Raw genomic sequence first — 24,027 nt, 5'->3', positions numbered from 1 at the left:
TTAGATACATGGCTACCACAAATCGTATGCACACACTAGGCATCAGTGTATGGTATGCACATATTATGCATTGATACATGGTATGCACACACTAGGCATCAGTGTATGGTATGCACATATTATGTATTGATACATGGTATGCACACACTAGGCATCAGTGTATGGTATGCACATATTATGCATTGATACATGGTATGCACACACTAGGCATCAGTGTATGGTATGCACATATTATGTATTGATACATGGTATGCACACACTAGGCATCAGTGTATGGTATGCACATATTATGTATTGATACATGGTATGCACACACTAGGCATCAGTGTATGGTATGCACATATTATGCATTGATACATGGTATGCACACACTAGGCATCAGTGTATGGTATGCACATATTATGCATTGATACATGGTATGCACACACTAGGCATCAGTGTATGGTATGCACATATTATGCATTGATACATGGTATGCACACACTAGGCATCAGTGTATGGTATGCACATATTATGTATTGATACATGGTATGCACACACTAGGCATCAGTGTATGGTATGCACATATTATGCATTGATACATGGTATGCACACACTAGGCATCAGTGTATGGTATGCACATATTATGTATTGATACATGGTACAGTATGTGCAAACTAGGCATCAGTAATATGGATGCACTGATAGGCATGTTGTGTGAAATGAATACACTTCTAAGTACCGTTAAATATGTGTTACGCTTTCTGATTAGGGAGCTGTCACCGAGTCTGACTTAAAACAGTGTTTTATACTGCTCCCAAGTAAAGACAACAGCTACCCACATAGGTCACCAACATCTTCTACAGACAATGATTACATTAACTTCAACCTCAGAACACATTCAAAAGATGATCTTTCTTCACTATTTCTGGACACAATTTGAATGAGAATATAAATGTTAATCATACCAATTTCACAATTTGTCCCATTAAATCCATCAGGGCACATACAAAGATATAACCCAATTCCATCTATGCAAGTGGCTCCATTTGCACAAGGGTCGGATGCGCATTCATTTATATCTGTGAGAGAGACAAAATTTGCAAAATTTCTGAAAATCAAAATGTATAATACCTCCAGAAAACATAATTTTCAACGTAAAATAGGTCCACAGACTGAGAACACGGTCTTTTCTCTTCTCAGAGGGTTGAGTATTATTAATAAAATGTCTTAAGTAAAAAATTAGGAAACTTTCAGAAATAAAACATGGGATCAGATGGGTTAAGCTTAGTCACATAAGATGCATGTGTCTCCCCCAAAACCCCCACCCTTACCCCCCCTCTCCCGGCCACCACTTCTTGTATAACCTGTATACACAAAGCCAGGCAGCTATTCTCTTCATGTATGCATGTGTGTGCAAGTCCAAAAACAGTTTAATATTCAACATTGACCTAACTCAACCTACTGCAACTTTGTCCAAACATTCTTCACTTATTCGATATCTTTCTTTGTTGTCACGGATCTCTACGAATTGATGTATAATTTGTATTGTCTCCAACATATACCGAGCGAGAAAAGCACCCCTTTACACACACTTGTAGAAATTCATGCAAAATAGTTGAGAACAGCTAGAGAGCTAATTACCCTGGCAGTCTGCTGAGGTCAGTATGGGCTAATAGCAGCATTACTGGGCCAACTGCTGGCAGGATGAGTACAGTATATAACAATACAAGCCAAATGAACAATTTAAAGTTGATAAGCTGACTCACTAATTTCACAGTTTGTGCCGTTGTAGCCAAGTTCGCAAATGCACTCGTAGGCATCTACCAAATCGACACAGGTAGATCCAGTGCGACACGGATTACTTAAGCATTCATCCGATTCTGGATCAAAGGAAGACGAAGGAGAAAAAGAGAAGAAGTTAAAGGCCAAAGAAGAAAACGAAATCATTGGATATGTAACTACTCAGACCTTTTTGGTAGAAGCTAAATGCAAAAGCTTGAATGAATCTAGTCAGGTTTCAACTCAAAAGTTGAACATTGGCAAAATTCCCACTGTTGTTGGATTGATTTATCCAATAGCCGGTTTGTAAAATTGATATGTTTTGTACGTTTTCGGTGTTCTAGTCAAGTACTGTTATCCAAGTACCGAGTCCTTTTGGACACTTGAGGTCCCGAGTACTAAGTACTGGTGTCTGAGTATTGCTGTTAAGTTCCGAGTACAGGGTTTCAGGGACCGAGTGAAGCACTTTTGGATCTGCGTACCAAGTACGAGTACTTTTACATCCCAAAATTTGTTGAGTACTATTGATTTATGGAAAAGAAGAACCTTAAATGTTGATTTATTCTCCCTGATGATCATTTAACAGTTGAATGTGATGTCATTGCTTTCTGCTTTCTGATATTAGATTAGTTTTGTTTGATTTCTAGTTATTAGTTTGATTTCCCATATTAGAATGACAAAGCAGCTGCTGTAGCAAGCAACTTCCTGATATGAATGCAGGAGGAGTATAACAATATAAAACCAATACTGTAATCATTCATTACCATAGCAACAAACATCACTAGTGCATTCTTCACCTTCCTATGATTTACATTGTAATAACACTAGCCTACATGTATGTAAGATACTGCTGGGGTAGATTCGTACCAGTATTGTATTATTATTATACTGCAATTAAGTGCCAAAAGGATAAAACCAATTTTCCATGTATGCACTCGTAAAGAACTCCACCCAGTACTTTCAATTGAGTACAAGTACAATTACTTTAGTATCTGGGTCCAAGTACTGAATGAACTCGTCCTGACTGAGTACCAAGTACTTTCAATGGAGTACAAGTACAATTACTTTAGTATCTGGGTCCAAGTACTGAATGAACTCGTCCTGACTGAGTACCAAGTACTTTCAATGGAGTACAAGTACAATTACTTTAGTATCCGGTTCCAAGTACTGAATGAACTCGTCCTGACTGAGTACCAAGTACTTTCAATGGAGTACAAGTACAATTACTTTAGTATCCGGGTCCAAGTACTGAATGAACTCGTCCTGACTGAGTACCAAGTACTTTCAATGGAGAAAAAGTACAATTACTTTAGTATCTGGGTCTAAGTACTGAATGAACTCGTCGTCAGCTAGTACCAAGTACTTTCAATGGAGTACAAGTACAATTACTTTAGTATCTGGGTCTAAGTACTGAATGAACTCGTCGTCAGCTAGTACCAAGTACTTTCAATGGAGTACAAGTACAATTATTTTAGTATCTGGGTCTAAGTACTGAATGAACTCGTCGTCAGCTAGTACCAAGTACTTTCAATGGAGTACAAGTACAATTACTTTAGTATCTGGGTCTAAGTACTGAATGAACTCGTTGTCAGCTAGTACCAAGTACTTTCAATGGAGTACAAGTACATTTACTTTAGTATCTGGGTCCAAGTACTGAATGATCTCGTCCTGACTGAGTACCAAGTACTTTCAATTGAGTTCAAGTACAATTACTTTAGTATCCGGGTCCAAGTACTGAATGAACTCGTCCTGACTGAGTACCAAGTACTTTCAATGGAGTACAACTAACATTACTTTAGTATCCGGGTCCAAGTACTGAATGAACTCGTCCTGACTGAGTACCAAGTACTTTCAATTGAGTACAAGTACAATTACTTTAGTATCTGGGTCCAAGTACTGAATGATCTCGTCCTGACTGAGTACCAAGTACTTTCAATGGAGTACAAGTACATTTACTTTAGTATCTGGGTCCAAGTACTGAATGATCTCGTCCTGACTGAGTACCAAGTACTTTCAATTGAGTTCAAGTACAATTACTTTAGTATCCGGGTCCAAGTACTGAATGAACTCGTCCTGACTGAGTACCAAGTACTTTCAATGGAGTACAACTAACATTACTTTAGTATCCGGGTCCAAGTACTGAATGAACTCGTCCTGACTGAGTACCAAGTACTTTCAATTGAGTACAAGTACAATTACTTTAGTATCTGGGTCCAAGTACTGAATGATCTCGTCCTGACTGAGTACCAAGTACTTTCAATGGAGTACAAGTACATTTACTTTAGTATCTGGGTCCAAGTACTGAATGATCTCGTCCTGACTGAGTACCAAGTACTTTCAATTGAGTTCAAGTACAATTACTTTAGTATCCGGGTCCAAGTACTGAATGAACTCGTCCTGACTGAGTACCAAGTACTTTCAATGGAGTACAACTAACATTACTTTAGTATCCGGGTCCAAGTACTGAATGAACTCGTCCTGACTGAGTACCAAGTACTTTCAATTGAGTACAAGTACAATTACTTTAGTATCTGGGTCCAAGTACTGAATGATCTCGTCCTGACTGAGTACCAAGTACTTTCAATTGAGTTCAAGTACAATTACTTTAGTATCCGGGTCCAAGTACTGAATGAACTCGTCCTGACTGAGTACCAAGTACTTTCAATGGAGTACAAATACCATTACTTTAGTATCCGGGTCCAAGTACTGAATGAACTCGTCCTGACTGAGTACCAAGTACTTTCAATTGAGTACAAGTACAATTACTTTAGTATCTGGGTCCAAGTACTGAATGTTGAATGCGAGTACTGTTAAATCCGAGTACTTTTAATCGAGGAGGAGTACCGAGTGCTTGCAATATAGGTACTCCAGCACTACTCCAGTAACAAGTACTTTTGAGTACTGCAACACTGGAAGTAATAAGTCTTTCTCAAGAAGGTAAAACTGCATGAGGATATATCCTTAATGAACGGTCGGCTGACGACAACAACTGACCGATCAGATTCAAGAATTTTAACATGTATGACTGAATCAACGATGCCATCAGTTTCCAACCCACTTTTAACCCGCAAAAAAAGTAGCTTCTAGGCTTAGATCCATCTTGTTTATAGAATGATGGAATATGCAAACTTTGTGATACTATAAGTCACAAGTAAGAGTGCGAGGAAGCATAGTATAAAACGTTGTTTCTTTTAGGGGGGGGGGAGCAAATACAAAATGACAATAAATTCTGAGTTTCATAATTTCATTCTTCAACTATGTCATTTCATTGCATAACTGCAGTAGTCTACCACCATACACATACATGTACATACAGTACTAGGCTAATACGTTTTTCCGATGATATTCAGTACGAAATTTGACAGGGTTTAAAACATTAACTGCCATGGCAACGAAGAAGAAGCTAATGAGACAAATGTACCTAATTTACAAAACAGAAGTTACACCATTGAAACCAGCATAAAATAATCAAAGAACTGTTCTGCCAAACGTTTGATGATGAACAACCCAATAAAACTGAATATTAACTTTGTACTACGTAACATACCTTATATCACATACCTAAAATCCATACATATTCACCAGACTTGGTCCTAGCATAGAACCTATTCCACCTGGTTTCGTACCAAGAGGAAAATTCATTTGTAGAAAGGTATGCCAGTCATGACTATTCAGTATCTATCAATTTTGCCAAGAGATTGGGAAATTTATCGGATAAAAATCAGAAGTGATCAGTGATTTCACTGTATGCAGGTCTTTTGACTGGTACCTTCAAACAATGAGATATTTATATCTGGAGAGCTTCCAACCAAGGACAGGACAGCTCAGTTGGCAGAGCACAGTTGGGTTACCTTGCAACCCCTGATGCCAGTTGTTTTGTATTCCATTCTAGGCAAAACTTTTTTTGCTCTTTTTTAATTATTGTTTATCATTTCCCAGTGTGTTTTCCATTGTTCAATTACTTTATAAGATAGAAAGGTCAATCGATCGCTCGAACATTGATCGAAGAATAGATGGATCAATAGACAGACAGACAGACAGACAGACAGACAGACAGACAGACAGACAGACAGACAGATAGATAGATAGATAGATAGATAGATAGATAGGTAGATAAATTACCAATTTCACAGAGAGTACCCTCATATCCTGAGGGGCAATTGCAGGTAAACATATTCACCATGTCATCACAAGTCGCATTATTCTGACAGGGCATGCTGGCACATTCATCGATCTCTGTGTGAACAAAATTGTAAACGAATTACTCTATTGAAATGATATTTGCTCTAGATATAAAACAAAAGCATTTCCTCACATCATTTGGGCATCAATTATCTGCCAAGTATTAAATGACATTCTGAGAATGAAATAACAATAACAAAACACTGATTTAAAAACGAGAGAAAATAATGAAAAAATATGGGAAAAAAACTGTGAATGGATAAACGATTCCTGGCTAGCCTGGGTAGTAATCCCTTTTTCGAATGGGTAGCAGCTCTATTTAAGGAAGAAGTTGATTCCTGTTTTGAAAAGTGAGACTATTTAATTCTGATTTACAATGCTCAATTAATGCAAAAAAACATGAAGAGTATAGAGTAAGTTCTACATCTCTTTCATTGAGACAGTTGTTATGCTACAAATGTGTCTAGCTACTTAAAATAGTTAAGATTTCATGTCCACCCAGCTGAAATTTGGGGAAAAGGAAGGTATTAATTTGATAAAAGCAGGTCACAGGTAGAGGTCTACATCATGTCAGGACTCAGTGGTGATGCCTAGATGCCACTGTATTTTAGTGAAATTATGAAAAAAATTGAAAAATTGTGAAAGATGTGAAATTTCTTCATTATTTTTTTTGTCTGGAGCAGAATTAATTTGTTATCAGTATTTCAATTGCGGTGTAAAATGAAAAGTGGATGATTAAAATGAAAGCTACCACAGCAAATCAAAACCACACAAAAAAACCACAACAAAAAATGGGGGAAAAAAAAGAAAAATTTAAATCCTGATTTTCCTGCAGTAAAATAATAAAAACAATCATTTTAACCAGAGAATAAGGATCAAGAGAAAGATAAATCTGTGTGTCTTAATACTAAGAACGTATCCATGTTATGAATATCGTGTATGCTGAGATGGCCCACCTTTGTATCATTAAAACCTGAGTGCTTTACAATTTGGCCAAAATTGCTCTATTGCAGTCCTATTTTCAAATCAAGCCTAACACTTAGGTTTAGAGAACAGAAAATTGATTGTATAATACTCATTCAGGATTTTATTCAATTTTTTAATAATTTGTATTTAAGAGTCAAGTAAAGGGCAAATAACCAAATCAAGGATGATGATGATTATACTTATTTGGATGGAATTTTGCCAAAGACGTCCAAAATTATAAAGATAATCCAAGTCATTAAGACATCACAATATTTTGGCTCAAAACTTAAAAATAAGTGGGTTTAGTTTTCCTCACTTTCCTTCAACACATGAGACCACTGAAATGAAATAAGAGACACAAACATAGTTTATTATGTGTGCATGGTGGGGGGGGGGGGGAGGGCTACATTATTGTTACATGATCAATAGAAGGATTCTAAAAACTCTTTTTCAGTTAAGCTGATCAATGAAAATGCATTTGTAATGCTCAGAAGACTTTTTCTAACCATTTGCTTCCATATGGACTTTTGAGGACAACCTTACAATTTCCTTTACTGATATTCAAAGTTGTTGTGGTATGAGGTTGTGTATGTTAAGAGTCAAATTTTGTGATATGAGGTTCTGTGATACCACATAACCCAACACCATACAATTTTATGTATTTAGGACCTAGGAGACCTAGGAAAGTAGTTCAAACTCAAAACCAAAAATGGAATGAAATAAAACAAGAAAAATACATACCATTCTCACAGAGTATCCCCTCAAAACCAGGTGCGGATGAACAGTCACAGATAAATGCATTACTTAGTTCCAGACACGTGCCGTTATTCTGACAAGGGTCACTTGCACATTCAAGAATGTCTGGAAAGACCAATAATAAAAGAAGTGTTTGACATGATCATCGCAATGACATGCCAGAGATGCGAAGGATGTGTTAAATATCAAAACCCAGACGGACATGGTAGTGAAAATACGTACACTTCAAAAGGATAAGAAGATAGGGAAACCAGAGGTTTAAAATATTAACACAGCGTTCTTGTTAGCAGCTTATAGCTGGTAATTATTGTATTGGTAAAGTAATTGGGAGTTTTTTAAATTCTTATTATTGTATCTTATACAAAAGTTTGACATATTCCATTGCACTTTATTAATTTTTTATAAGCACCTGATATATTCAAAGCAATAATATTTTTTTTTCAGTATTTTTTATTAATTCAGTTTTTTAACAGATATTCTTTTTAACTGACATTTTTTTTTCAACTACTGGAGTTGAAGGAGTGGTCATGATATAACTAATGTTTTTCTTGTGAAAAGACTACTAAATCGATCGATCTTCACGGTTATTCGAGCAATAGCTGCAAACCTCGCACTAGAGACAAAGTTTTGTTCTCATTATTAACGAAAGAAGAGCCTACTTGTAGCCTGCTTTTCAATTCATTACTTTTCTTTTTTCTGTTAGAAGATCTTTGTTGTTTTGCACAATCTTAAAAAGAAGAAAGTCCCATGACGTTGAATAAAACAAAACCAAGTCGTGACATGTTCTTACAAACAGCCAGTGGATGTCGACTACTCACCCTCGCCACAAGTATCTCCAGTGAAGCCCGGAAAACAGAGACAGAAGAAGCCAAATCCAACAGACAACTCAAAACAAGGTGAACTGTTCTCACAGGGATCGCTCATACAAGCCAATGATACTGAAATTAAGGTGTAAGAGAATGCCACTTGCTTCAGCAACTTCAACCAAAACAATACTACAAAAATTCTATTGGTTCAATGCACCTGATTATTAATACAACACTCTTTATCTCTTCATGTGATCTTGTTGAGTGAATATTTGCTTTAAAAAATAATGTCGAGGAGAGAAATGCGTATCATGAAATAATTCAAAATTTCAGTGTGAAACCACATGTGAAGCCCTATTACAAGATAAAAAGTTTCTATAGAGCACAATCCCCCCCCCCCCACACACACACAAAAAACAACATTAGGGGCACCATGAAACATCCTAAAGCAAAGGATACCTTTTTTTTTCAAGACTGCTGAACCAATGGTAAATGTTGTGAAAACTGCATTTTATATCATGTACAGTCGCAACTTTATAATAAACTGATGGAAAACTCACAAATTTATACAAATGTAACATGTTGTAACCAGAAGGAAGATAATAAAATATATATATATGCAAAGCTGAGAAGTTTTCTTTTGGTCATGCTGAAAATGTTGTGGAACTGCAGAAATCTACTTTTACAAGTTGAGAAGCCCAAATAAGAAATTTGAAAATTGTGGGAATGTTTCTTCAAGGGATATTTTGGTGGCTGAAGTTGATGGATTTTGAACATATTTCTTAAAAAAAAATTATGCATATCTAGGTAAAAAAAACACATCCCTTGTAGCATTATGTACCAATAAAATATGTTCTTGCAAATTTGATTTGATTTTCTTTGCCAAAGGAGAATAAATGATGTCTCCATCTGTCATTTATCTAAGGTAAATTTTTTTAAATTTGCAACTACAAAGAAAATTGACAGCTAAGCAGACACTCCAACTATATTAACATTTTCAAGGATAAATCAACAAGTCAGATTATAATAGGAAAATTTTAAGTTTTGAAAAAAATCTCCCTTAATGATTTCCCAAACCATCTATACTTTGATCCATATTCTGAAATAAACTACGTTCACCTTGGAAATACAGAGGGAGACAGACAGACAGAAAGGTTGAGAGAGAGGTGGAGAGAGAGAGACCTACTCACCATTTTGACAATTGACACCTTCAAAGCCGGGTGGGCAGGTACAATTGTAACCATCGGGCTGAGAGTTACACGTACCACCATTTATACAGGGATCTGAGAGGCAAGCATCTGTGACTACATAAATAAATCAAATCAATCGATCAATAAAAGAAAATACTAGACAAACATCTTCATAGATATAATCATAATGCCAAGGCAGGATCATTTCAAATGGTTCAATTTTCAAACTTTTGTTGTCGATTTTACTGAAGATCATAAATGATCAAATTTAAATCGGACAACTCATGGATTTCGTGGGTCAAATTGAGTTGATAATAATAGACAGCTAGTTAAAAAATGCTTCTAGTCTGTTATAAAACTTTTGCCACCCAAACAATCTCATTTTCTATATTAGTATTAAATCAGTTGCATAATTATGAAAATCAAATCTGATTTAACTTTATTGAAAATCAAGCATCAAAAGTTGACCAAAATCAACAACGAGGCTGTCTAGTGACAAACCACAAACATTTTATGTAAATCTAAATTTGAAAAATCGATAGGAACAAAAAACTGTATCACCTAGAAGAGAAATCAAAATAAACTGAAATATGACTATACTGAAAATAAAAAAAAAGCAAAAAAAAGGAAGAAGTTCCTCAAAGGATGATAAATTCTGATGATAAACTATACTGATACTGCTGGAAGCTGACTACGAACCAAAGGGTTAAGGAGGAGGGGGAGCTGTTGTGACACACTTCCCATTTCATAGACTTACATATTTAGTAGAGCTTGAGAAAGCAGAGGGAAAAAATACAACAAAGGTATTCATTAAACTATCACGCACAGAATATTGCACCATTGTCCACACAATCTTTCATTCATTTTTTGCGTTTGATAAACGATTTCTAAAAGAAGTTCCTTTTTTCACTGCTGCAAACATGACTAACTCAATTTATACAGATCATACATACTAAAATGCAATTTACAAAAAAAAAAAATAATATGGCTATGAAAATTCAGAAAATGGTATATTATAATTTTAACAGGGGAAAGGTGTCAGGACACTTTTTCTATGACTAAATTTAAAGTTGTAGGAGATGGGTTCGATACCAAATAGTTGCAATTAATATTAAATACATAAAAAAAAAACTTCAAGAAATAATCTTAAAATCTTTCTAATTACCAATATATAATGTTAGAACATAAATTACGATATGTCATTAAAGGAAGTCTCCAAAAGCAAGGTTTGAATGTATAGGCTGAAATTTGGTCACTTGCTTACTTTGTTAGGTAATGTTTTTATACAAATGACTTATCTTAAATCAGTAAATACAAATATACAATATAAATACTGTGAGTTTGATACTACCCAACTGACATGAAATATATTAACCATCCCTGACCACACAAAAAAAAGAAAAAGAAAAGTGAAGAATAAGTTTTGGAGGTAATCAGTATTGCATGCTATAAAATTGCTAGAGTATTTCTCTGGAATATCTGACCATCCAAGATACAGAAGTGGTCCAAGACAAAATTCCTCTTTTCAGAGATAAGAAAACTGTTTTGGATAAGCGACAAATTATAAAGATTCATGGTTGAATTCATGACTGACCAATATACTACATTTTCTAGCATATTTTGAGGCTATACTGATGACCTTTAAAACTCAGATTAATTGGAATTGGTCCGATGCTTACCTTACGGATTAGCTTCCCAAATGGCCTGAGCATGTCACACCTTGTAATCTTCTTCATTTCTCCTGATATTTGCAAGCCTTAAATATCTGTAACCCCCCTCCAGCTAAACCACCCCATTCCCCTCCCCCCCCCCCGTGTAATAATAATTGCAGCAACCAAGTTGCAATGGATTTATTTACGCACTCCAAGTTAACTCATTCATGTCATATTTAAACACAAGTGCGGCAATGAAGAGCAGATTTTAACTTTTCATAGAGATTTTGTTATATCATGCCCAGCTGTGTGCAGTACACACTTTTGTTGGCATGAATAACAGAGTAAAACATTTTGCAAGAGAGTGTCTTGGTCCTAAAACTTCTGACATGGAGTAGTGAATGAATGATACATGAGTAAAATTTACATTGTCATGTTGAATGTGAGTAACTAATGTGACTGTGAAATAATGACTGTGTGGAAATGCAAATTAAAATGCAGTTTAGTGCTTTTTTTTGGGCATTTTAAGAGACTGATTGTGAAGTGGAGTTTTAATTCAACTTGTGTAAGATTAAGTGGTGCATACATGCTGGAGTTTACACATGGAAATATCTAAACAAACTAATATTACATGACATTTATCTTGCTAAAAATTTTGTTTTTTCAGAGAGGTGGCAAATTAGCCTCAAATTAGTGGGTTTTTTAAAAAGAAAAATTGTCAATTTAAGGAAAGGACAGTCTCGATTATTAGTGCAGTTAGAAAGATTAGACAGATTGCATGCACAATATTTAAAAGTATATTGAAGTATTTCTCAAATAACAGGGAAGGAATTTTTAAGGTATGCATTTTTCCTTCGAGGTCATCCAGAGGAGTGAATTCTGCAGCTAAAAATGTGATTCTTACCAGGATCACTTTTTCGGCCTTTGAATCAACACCAAAGGTTTCGAAGAAAAAGGGAAAAAAACAGAATCACTTTGTACAAAGGGTGTACTAAATCAATAACTCTTGCTCAACATTCTTGTTGAGATTAAAACACGTACGCACAATAAAGACACAATTGAGAAGCGTAAGGGGATAAGAGGAGGGGCAAAATCTCACCATTTTCACAGTTCACTCCTTCAAAGCCAAAGGGGCACGTACAATTGTACATGTCCACAAAGTCCATGCACGTCGCGCCATTCTGGCACGGATTGCTGTCACACTCGTTAATCTCTGTGAATTAGAAATGTGAGAGAAATTAAAAAATTAAAATCATCATCAAATATTGAGGTATAAAGTACTTAATTATTGGTAATAATTAGAATAAATGGACTAGCTGTAAATGAACAGAAGAAAGATGGTAATAATATATAGCTAGTATTGCTACCTTTTTCCTTATTGTACTAATTTTGTTTTAAACCGCTCCTCTGTTAAGGTACAAAGATTAGTGTAAAATAGTTACGCTACGTATACATTTTAAACACGTACCTGGTGACAACACAATGTGTTTTACACAAAAATGATGGATTGATGACACTGACTAAATGGTGTAAGTAGCATATTAATTCAATAAAGAGCATATTTTTGTATATTCATGTATTATTTATAAATATTATTTATAAATATTATTTATATAATTTTTTAAGCAAATTTTAATTTATTTTGGGAATTTTGGCCAGTTTCAACACAAAGACAATGCTTTGATTATTGTCACTGGCAGATTGCTCTGACTAATATTAGCAATGATATCTAACTAAAACAAATAGTCTACCAGTTGGGATTTAACTAAGTTGGAGGGCAAAGTTAATTTGTTATCTTGTGTTCTGTTATTTGCTGAATAAAAACAAAATAGCTGAAATAAGTAAAAATGTTATGAAATAAACCAATTGTTAACAAAATAAGAGCAATGGTTCAAATTCATATGCAGGGATAATGAGCAGTTGTTATAACACAGCAGTTAGATTTAAATGAAGTATATAGCCTATATAGACGAATACAGCGGAAGAATTCCCCCCTCCATCTTCCTACCCCCCTCCCCCTACCTCTATCCATGTCTCCTGCCCTCTATATCCATCTCCTACCCTTGTTTGGATGTGTGGCCTGTGCCCTTGAAACATTTTGCACATTTCATGTACCTTTTCACAGAAGGGAAATACTCAAATAATTTTGTGTGTGTTCTGTTGTGTTATTTACTGCTGACATTGGCTGAAATATGTAAAAAAACATCCTGTTGATGTCAAACTTTTTCATAGGTTATGGACACTGATATATATATATATATATCAGTGTCCATAACCTAATTGGTTAGGACCGCATATAAAGTGGGAGGTTCGAATCCAAGTGGAGGCTGGAAGTTTTTTTCACTGTTCTGGATTTTCCGACTCATTTACCATTTCAAATGTATATGTCTATCTATATATATGTCTATCTATCTATATATATACACACACACACACACATATATATATATATATATAAATATGTATATATGGCAGGATAGAATCAGATTCAGTTCCTCTCTCTCTCTGTCCTGTCATCCCCCCCCCCCCCATTTCATGTACCTATTCCCAAAAATCCAACACAACACTGCTGAAGGACTGGGTTACTTTACAATTAAATTCAACTTCAAGGACAATTCTACAAGTGATATATCTGAACGGATGATTATGCTCAAGCACGAATATACAAAACAAAAATGAAATAATTATATTGTTATGACATTTCCCCCTCAATCACAGCACTGTTGTAAGGTGACAAGTTAACTTGCAGTGAACTATAATCTTTACAGCCAATTCCATTACATAAGCACTACATACTTTTTCCTTTATGTTAAAGCAAATAATGAATCCATACCGACAGGCTGAAACCATATCTGAAGGTCTTAGTTTTTCTTCTCTCTGCCGCCCCCATCCATCCCTCACCCCTCCCCATACCCCCCTCCCCATACACTGCACTGTCGTAAGGTGATGATGAGTAAATTTCCAATTTTCATTATACAATCACTATATTTATCTCTGTATCTCAAGCTTTTGTAAGTTACAAGTGATCAATATTAAACACAAAAGATTGAAACCGTTAGTTTGGGACTTTGAGTGCTTTATCGTAGGGTAGCAAAAAGAAAAGACGAAATGCCTCAAAACCGCCAAATTAACTGGCTCATTGTCTAAAACCTGTGATTGTATGTACATAGTTACAAGCTGTTTGCTATTCACATTTCAATTCTCTGTCCTATAGCAAATTGATAATGTTCAAACACAACACAATCAGAGTTGTGGTTATTCTAAAGTCTGTTGCTAGGTGGAAAAACCTGAATCAATTCAAAGAAATTTTGCACAGCTGTGTGCACCTCAACTATTCTTTCAGGACACTACTAATATTTTGAGTAAATCTTTATACATGGACTGATGACTACTCTAGTTTCATACCACATTTTACCCGTTCGCTACATCAACGTAATTTACCGATATCAGTATGGTATGTACACATGTCTTATAGGACCCAGACTGTATTCTAAGTTGCTTCTTGTTCATATATTTCTGCTTTGTATTGGTTGGAACTGGTTGCATTCTGTCAGGTGACTTGGATTAGCCTCCACCAATCATGGATCAGTAGCTTGTTCCCAAACTTTTCCTATACCTAAAATTACCATAACACCGAGCTCACCCACTAATGCTTCTCCCATATTCACCAGCCCAGGGTATCTCTGTCATAGATCTAGGGAATGTGTTTGATATTAATACATGTACTGAGAGAACCACTAAAAAGAGCTAAAGGAATGCTGTTAGGGTAGACAGACAGTCAAACAGACACTTAGACAGACAGATAGATAGATAGATCTAGGGAATGTGTTTGATATTCATACATGTACTGAGAGAACCACTAAAAAGAGCTAAAGGAATGCTGTTAGGGTAGATAGACAGTCAAACAGACACATAGACAGACAGACAGATCTAAGGAATGTGTTTGATATTCATACATGTACTGAGAGAACCATAAACAAGAGCTAAAGGAATGTTGTTAGGGTAGATAGACAGTCAAACACACATATAGACAGACGGACAGACAGATAGATAGATTGATCTAAGGAATGTGTTTGATATTCATACATGTACTGAGAGAACCACTAACAAGAGCTAAAGGAATGCTGTTAGGGTAAATAGACAGATAGATAGATAGAAAGAAAGATAGTCAAACAGACACATAGACAGACAGACAGACACACAAATATATATGACTTTGAGTTGAAACCCATGTATTAAGTAAGAGTATGTGTTATTTTATGGGTGATGACACAATGGATGGGTTAGTTTATTAATGTCACCACACCAAACATGTGACATATCCACAATGCATGCTGCAGCTGCTGAGATGGGTGAGAAGACTTTGAACACTATGATAGCGATCACATGACTGGATTCGCATAAACTGAATGGAGTTATGCTTCGACTGCTGCGATGCTGCTAACCACATTACAGAATGACTTCAGGGAGGGGGATGAGGATGGGTAGCTATTCATCATTCTATTTCTTGATGTCCTTAATACAAAACTCTGTAATGGCATCCTCTTTCAGCTTCTTTTGCATCTCTGCTGTTACTTTGTTTCTAATAAACAGACCTAACCTGGTCTTTACGTTTAACTTTGATTGTCCAGCCACTTTAATTAATAAGCCAACAACACATACATAAAATTTGACCAGAAAACTGTCATATATAAATTTTGGGAAGGTGGGGAAGGAATGTTAATAAGAATGCATCAAATTTCTATTTTCAACTGAAGTCACCCTGTTTATATGAGTATGTACACTAGAAAACAGACAATCCCAATTAATGACATCAACAAACCCAAACCTACCATTCTCACAGAGATTGCCTGTGAACCCGTTTTCACAAAAGCACTCAAAGGGTTCCGCTGTGTCCCCCCTCAGCTCACTGCAAGTACCACCGTTCAGACAAGGACTTGTGGAACAGGGATCATCTTTGATTTAAAAGCATTTTAAGTCAATTATTGTCTCAGGGATCATCTTTGATTTAAAAGCATTTGAAGTCAATTATTGTCTGTCTTTTATCCCAACTTGACCAAGAATATGGGAAGCAAACCACCAATGAAATCAAAGAAATATGTGTATTAACCAAATAAGTCCAATGTGATCACATCCACCACCAACAATTAACCCAAATTTTCCCTTAAAGGATCAAATGGCACATGATTCAAACAAATATATATGTTACAGCACAAAAACAAATGAATTCATTATTATTATTCATTATTAAAAGCAAAAACCAGATCATGGAAATGACAAGTCATGAAGAGGATTATGCAAATTATCCAGAAGCGGCAATTTTGGGGATCACATGCTGTCATAAATAATATGCTACTGATTAAGGAAATCATGGAAGGCGATTTTGCAGTTCACATCTCTCAAATTTACAAATTGTCAACAAACATTATAACTATTACTAAGAACAAAATTTGATCAACTAATTATAGCTAAGGAAGACAGTTATCTCAGCTAGCGCGCAGCGTCGGAAAACGCAAGGCATTATTTAATGAATTATTAATTTAATTATGTTTTACTTGTAAATAATTCATTCCATCTATGCAAGTGGACTGATGTAAAAAAGAAAGTCGGTCAAAAGTATTCCCTTTGGTGTTAAGTGTATCTAAGTCAGGCAGCAGGCAAAGATTTAATGATAGTATGATTGCAACTTTCTGTTCGGACAACCAAAATCAGCTGTGGAGGTCAACCCGAGGACAACGACATGTTGTTTACATCAAATTCAAATTGCAATGTAACTAAATAAACACCAAAATAGCAAAAAATAGAAATTGGTACCAGCCCTAAACCTGCTGTTCCATTCACCAACCTACACATATCTCCTAGAGAGTCCATATTGGTCATTGTTTATATTTTTGCTTACATTTCTCGGACATCCAAACTTGCTTTTTGGACAACTGAAATGAAAAAAAGGCCTGTCTGTCCATGGAACAACCAGAGAATAAGCCTTAAAAAATTTGTCCTGTATGCAGTATGATGAAATAAGGGAAACACAGCCAAACCTGTGACAATACAACCTTGATCCATATAACACAAATATTTAGTGTTGGCTTGTGTTTTGATATTCTACAGGTTTTTTTAAACAGGAGTTCCGACAGGAAGATTCCTGAAGCAGAATAGCTGGTTCGTGTCTCGCCACCGACATCTGGGGATCATATATTATCCCTTATGTCTTTGGCTGCCTTCCTCAAAACATATCAATACCCACGATAACATCTTATTGAAATGTCATCAAAATCATTTCTTCAAATGGTCAAAGAGAGGCTTGGAGTTTCTATATGCAATTTTAAATCTTTCCAACCAAAATTTCGGCGAACCTTTCATAAAAGCATCGCTGATGTTCGATGTACTTGTTATCGGAAAGAATAGAAATCGTGGTAGTAAGTGTCATAAAGTTGTGATTATCAGAAAGAAATGTGCATGACAGCAATCAATACTCAACCATTTATTTTTTTAATAAAAGGAAGAACACAGCCAGCTATGAAACGTAGTATAAAAGGCAAAGTTTGACTGAAACTCCATTAAACTCACAAAGTTCTATTCACAACCCATATGATAATCTTTCATCCACCCTGATGCTGCTTTTCCTGGACCCTATTATGCTAATCATGTCCAGATTTTTATTATTCTTCAAAACAACCCTGCATTGAAACAGCAGCTTTTTTGGGTCAGCAACAATTTTAACAGACCTTCTGAGCATTACTTGTGCTGTTGCAATTTGATATTTCAATATATATCGCCAATAAATATTGCAATAAGCCAATCTGAGACACTCCACACCTCCTGCCACCTCCCTCCCACCCAACCCCACCCCCTTCCTGTTCCCAAGCTCCCTCAAGATTCTTTTGAGAAATGAAGGTTAAAGAGCTAGTGTGGCTAGTTAATTCACTAAAGCTTCCAACTTTAATTACAGACAAATTGGCCGATTGGAAAATTTATCATTACCAATTATTAGTTTGTTATTGATTCATGAGTTTTAATTAGTCATGCTAATTAATAACTTCATTATGGGACTTAAGGGTCTGTATCTTTAAATTTTATGAAAGTTTACTCAAACAGCTCTGCTTCGATACCACAAAGTGAAGAAGTCATGCATGTTCCTTTAAGATCAAAGTCACGAGTGACATCAGCAGAGTAGTTTACATAGTACATATAGGCATTGGCGGAGCGTCCATACAGTCAGAGGGGTCGGATACCCCCCTGACGGACTCAAATGGACTGCTGGCGCCCTTTTCAGCTTTTTATCTCTTTTTACTTATTCGCGATTATTGACTTTTTTATTGCGCTCTCAAATACCTATAGATATTTGTCACATTTTGTTGGTGTAATTTTCTGACAAAATGGCGATGACACCTTTTTATTCTTCGTTTTATCTGCAAATTAGCAAGGCTCGGAAAGGGTCATTTCCGGCGATCTAGGGAGTATCTTTACTTGAAAAATGTCTGTACGCTCCGTGCCAACCTGTGGTGGCGCTCCGCTTAGATAGTGTCGAAAGCGCCCCTACAGACCATTCTCGCCCCCCTGCCAATACCCCTAGCTCCACCACTGCATGTAGGGTCACATTCTTCATAAGTTAATAGCACAATGTAAATGTCTTATCAGCCAGAACAACAAGTCATCATTGTTTGGCCTAAATTTTGACTTCAAATGATGACACAATATTGGTAACCTATAGTTTCCAAATATTGATTTAATTACCGCACACTGCCTTGTGATTGAAAGGCATGGAATTTGGCTCACACGATTCAAATACTGCACAAATAGTTGGACAGGAGTTCCGTACCAACTGCATTGCATTCAATTTATAATCTATCTTCATTCAAACGTAATTTGAAGCGTTACCTTCTTTCCAATAGAATTTTATGATTTAGTCTAAAATTGGGGCCACGTCTTTGTTAAAGTTTTTTTTCTTCTCCCCCCCACACTTTTTCTTATTATTATCATTCATTTTTCTTGTAACATTTTTTTTATTGTCTTACTTTGTACCTTTGTTAAACTTTGTCAGTTTGTATTTTGGGGATACCTCACTTACAAGTTCTTATGAACTTTTCGAGGATCCCCACAACCGTAAACTTTGTATGTATACACTTGAATTATGTAAAATGTTGATAACGTTGATGGTTGAAATATAGTTAAACAATCACGAACAGTTGACCAAATTTAATGGTTAAACAAAAAAAGCTCCTTTCTTAAAAAAAGAAAAAAGAATAAAAAGGCTAGACTTACCATTTCCACAGTTGACACCATCAAATCCAGGAGCACAGGTACAAGTGTAAGACCCTAGCATATCATTACAAGTAGCTCCATTAAGGCAAGGATCACTGTCACACTCATTAATGTCTGTGTCAAAAGGATGAAGAGATGGCAGGCAATTAATCTCAATTTATTATCAAGAACTGTAAATTTGATGCTTATTTTTGCATGATACCAGTATAAACACATATACTGGAATGAAAAAAGGGAAGAAATGTGAATTTGAGAAAGATACATTGAAGGGAATTGAAAGGATATGAAAGCAAAGGAAAATAGATATTTGACAACATGGATAGACATCATCTAGACAACAGTCCGTGGACTATAGTTTCAATTTTGAAAGAAATCTTAACATGCAGTGTAGAATTAATGGGATAAATTTGTTATATATAGGAGCAAGTACTTCACTCTCCTCCTAAAATGAAAACAGAAAAGGAAACCGTCGTTATTACTGGGAAAAAGAGAAATCTTGTGCCATTCCTGTTCTTAATTATCTCCCAGTCTGAGGATAAACAGACTGCTGGAAACAAGACATCATCTCACAGTGGAAATGTATCTTAAACACGTTATACGTCAAACATGCCTAATGAAATAAGTAACCCGCAAATACAAAAACAAAACAGAGTGAGTCTTACCAGTGTCACAGGTACGGCCAGCATATCCATCCACGCAAAAACAGAAGAAGTTATTGACTAAATCCAGGCAAGTCCCATTATTCATGCATGGATTACTATCGCATTCATTTATATCTGTGGAATACAGTCAGAGAAAAATTGTGTCTACATAATAATTACAAATTAACAATCATAATAGTAATACCGCAGTTAGCTTTACGACGCTTCAGCAACCACAAATGAGGGCTTATGGATTTACAACTTTCACGTTGGGTGGCTTCTAATTCAACATCCTAAAATTTGGAATATTTACAAGTTAGAAAGTTGTTTTCAGATGGGAAAACTGCAAGTTTGCTCTTGGATTTAAAACCCACCTTACTATAGCCCGTCCGGGAATCAAATCCCAAACCTCCTGATTGCTAAGCCTCATTACTTCAAATGACACTGCCTTTATCCACTCAGCCACAGCACCAGTACGTGTCATATTTTATGAGGGTAAGGCAGAAGAAATCGGCAAGATTTATGCTGTTCGTAAGTCCCAAAGTGAATTGATAATGTGTTCTATGCATACAGATCTTGATACTTACAATTTCATAATATAACAAACTTCTTGGGAGGACGTAACATTTTGTTACTTCCTATTTACATAAACCTTGTCACTCAAAGAGAAACCATACATGATAATATATATAAACCTTTTGTAAAGGAATATATAAATATTTTTGCAAAGGGAGAAATAAAATCCTGCTATTTCATGGACAAATATGGGCAAAATAATCCTTCTACTAGAAAATTGGAAACAGACATTCACTTAGAATCTGAAGGATGATAATTTATTATTGCTGCAAATGGGTCCTCTTCCTTCTTGCTATAACCACCGACAAGACTGGCCTATTTTTTTCCGAAGGTGGTGACCTTAGAGTGTCATTGTTATAAGAATGTAACCAGGCCTTGGGTTATATCTAGGGTAGATCGAAGTATGTGTTTTATGAGAGAGTTAAGAAAGGAAGGAAATAAACTTCATTTTTAAAAGGTCTTCTAGGCTTAAAACAAGTATTGGGTGGTGTGGTACACCGACTCTCTGCAAATGAATTAGATGGGTACACTTTATGGGTGCAACTACTATGGGTACTACTATAGGTACTATGGGTAACTATGGCTTTACTAAGACAGTACAGTAGGTATTGTATCAACTAATTCATTATGTGAAAAAGATTAATTTTTCTAACTTGCAATTATCCCCTCCTCCTTCCTCCATAAAAACTATAAATTCAACGACCAAAATATGGCAATAAAAAAGAAAGCCCAAAACTGCGGAAAACTAAAAAGTGTTGAGACCTTTTTGAAATATCTATTTAAAACCAAATAATTCAGTAGATGTTCCTACAAAATCCCCCCAAAAAATCCCCAAAATGTAAAACATAGGGACTTGCTATGTGCGTTTCACTGTGTCTTTCTGTGTTGATAATATTAAGTGAATACATCACCCACTGTGGTATAGGCCATCAGGGATTATGTTCTACTAAACCTCACATTTCCAAGGGTTAAGCCATATGCAGATTACTTTTCAAACAAAGTCTGTTTCAAATACATGCATCATCAACTATAAATTAATTACTATTTCACTTTTAGCAAATAGCCTGACAGACTTTTCTATCTCATTCTCTGTGGACTGTTCTTGCTTTTGACTGCATTTAATACCTCTGTGGTCAATGAGCCATGGTCCCCCCCCCCCCTGGTCCCTTTCCTTGTCCATATTCCTTTCATCCCATGCCCTCCTTTTCCATCTTTCGGCAGAGTTAGAAATTAAAATGATATTACAAGAATAACACCCACACAACAGCAATAGTTATGTGTACTAGCAGATTCTAGATTAAACTGTCTAGATTATAGCAGACAGCTGGATATTTATCCCAGACCGACAAGATCAATATCAGAAACTTTTGTTTGTCTTTATCCAAATGAAAAGGGGGAAAAAAATGAATGAAAATCTGGAGTCTTTGATAAAGCCGTTAACAAAGCATAGGCGTTGCAGATTGACACTCTATTATCTAACCAAAGAATAAAGAAAAAAGCTAACAATATAAAAGCTACCTTTCAGATCTCTCAAAATAAACTGGTGCGGACATGCATTCATTCTTTCAAAATCACACCATACTCGTATGATCTGTGACAGCTAGGGTTTGCAGAATTTAAGGCATACTATATTTGTCAATATATACCCTCATAGGTTTAAAATATCTGTTGTTTTTGCACTGACAAGTTCTAAATGTGACTTGGTTGCATTTCTTTCAAGTCTTATCCTATTTACTCACCCTTTGAATCTTATTTGAACCTAATTACTGTTGTTGTTTTATGTTTAAGTTGGTTAACATTCATTTCATATTTCATTTTTTTCGGATTTATGGGATATTAAAGTGAAGCCTCCCATTAACTGAAGCTTCACCAAGGTAGTCTGCTCTCTAATGAAAAAAAAATAAATATATTTGTCATTGCCTGTGACAAATTCTGCCACATCAAGTGAAAAGTAACAGCTGATGGCACCAGCCAACAAAAGGTACAAGTCAGCAAAAGGTACCAGTCTACTCATGGCACCACCCAACTCAAGGAGGCTTTTGGTTCTAGTTTCATTCTAACATGTGCTTTGTGCGACAGAAACTGTATAATATGTAAACAACCTGAGTGGCAATGAATGGTTCCTGGTGTTGACATTTACTTTATTTGGAAGGGGGGCGGGGGCATGATCGGGAAGTGGTTTACTGCATGGCTAACTACACTGTAGTAAAAGTCAGCCATATTTAATTTGATCTTTTTCACATTCTTTCAGACCTGAAAGAGGAATCTTGCGGTAGAATCCCTCAAAATATCCTGCGAAAGATCAAACTAGATTTTCAAAAGCCTTGTTACATTGCCAAGTCTTTATTTTTTTTTGGGGGGGGGGGGGGTGTGGGAGCTAATTGAATCCTCTTCTGTTAGGGTGAGACCTGAATCTGACAGTGAAAAATTGGTGAAAAGCAATATTTGAACATTCCATATTTCCATTAAAATGACTTTATGGGTAAAACTTGCTTTGATATGAAAGTCATTGCAACAAGAAAATAATTAAAACACCCCTACCTCTAAATCCTTGATCAGATCGAAAACAGATAAAACATACCGAATGGAAAGCAAGACTTACCTTTTTCATGATGGATGATTAGCTGAATTTGCTAGAAATTCAAATAATGGTCACTCATGCTAAACTTTCAAGGAAGCATTTCACCTCGCATGGTCATTTAATTTTCTAAGTTTGAATGCAAATTGGGGGGAAAAGTTGCAGGGATAAAAGAACCTCAAGAAAGGTAGCTTTTGTGTACTTTTGGATTTGCAAGTTTAGAATTCTGAACATTGGGACCAGTTACTGCTGGCTATTTATATCCCATAGATATGTTTATGTGGTTAGCATATTAAAGTAGCATTTCACATGGTCATGCTGACCATACTTCAATTAAATCTTGATCAGGCATTGGTGGAACATGGTGGCATGGTTTGCTGTTAATCATAAAACAAAAGAACCAAACCTCAGTATGACATCACATGGGTCTCATCCACCCCCCACCCCCACCACCTCCTGCCAAGGTCCCTGATGTCTTTGTTCAGCTAAATGATGGTTTTCCTCCAGTTTCATATTATCATTGTAACCATTACATGGTAAAGAGTTTCTTTCATATAAATGTTCTACTATTGAATGGTATGTGTGGTGGTGTGTCAGGTGGGTATTGTGAGGTGTGCTTCTGTAATTTATTGATGAGCAAAATTATTCACATTGAGA

General features: G+C 35.8%; 1 protein-coding gene across 9 annotated transcripts in view; it reads right to left on the bottom strand.

The window, feature by feature from the left end:
* Nucleotides 1-24,027, bottom strand: part of LOC139960694 (uncharacterized) — a 65,934-nt gene that overhangs the window by 26,440 nt on the left and 15,467 nt on the right. For 6 of the 9 annotated variants that reach the window (XM_071959257.1, XM_071959260.1, XM_071959259.1 and 3 more), the window contains 10 exons: nt 20,238-20,351; nt 19,576-19,689; nt 16,146-16,268; nt 12,413-12,526; nt 9,662-9,775; nt 8,484-8,603; nt 7,651-7,770; nt 5,884-5,997; nt 1,749-1,862; nt 948-1,061 (listed from right to left, as the gene is read on the bottom strand). In XM_071959257.1, the coding sequence (XP_071815358.1) occupies nt 948-1,061; nt 1,749-1,862; nt 5,884-5,997; nt 7,651-7,770; nt 8,484-8,603; nt 9,662-9,775; nt 12,413-12,526; nt 16,146-16,268; nt 19,576-19,689; nt 20,238-20,351 (1,161 nt within the window). The remainder of the gene's footprint in view (nt 1-947; nt 1,062-1,748; nt 1,863-5,883; nt 5,998-7,650; nt 7,771-8,483; nt 8,604-9,661; nt 9,776-12,412; nt 12,527-16,145; nt 16,269-19,575; nt 19,690-20,237; nt 20,352-24,027) is intronic. The other 3 variants (XM_071959261.1, XM_071959262.1, XM_071959266.1) reach the window with 3 other exon arrangements.

This window comes from Apostichopus japonicus, chromosome 19 (genome assembly GCF_037975245.1).
Source record: "Apostichopus japonicus isolate 1M-3 chromosome 19, ASM3797524v1, whole genome shotgun sequence".
In the NCBI taxonomy this organism is placed as follows: Eukaryota; Metazoa; Echinodermata; class Holothuroidea; order Aspidochirotida; family Stichopodidae; genus Apostichopus; species Apostichopus japonicus.
Note: the sequence above shows the minus strand (reverse complement) of the source record. Positions and strands in the feature narration are given on the sequence as shown.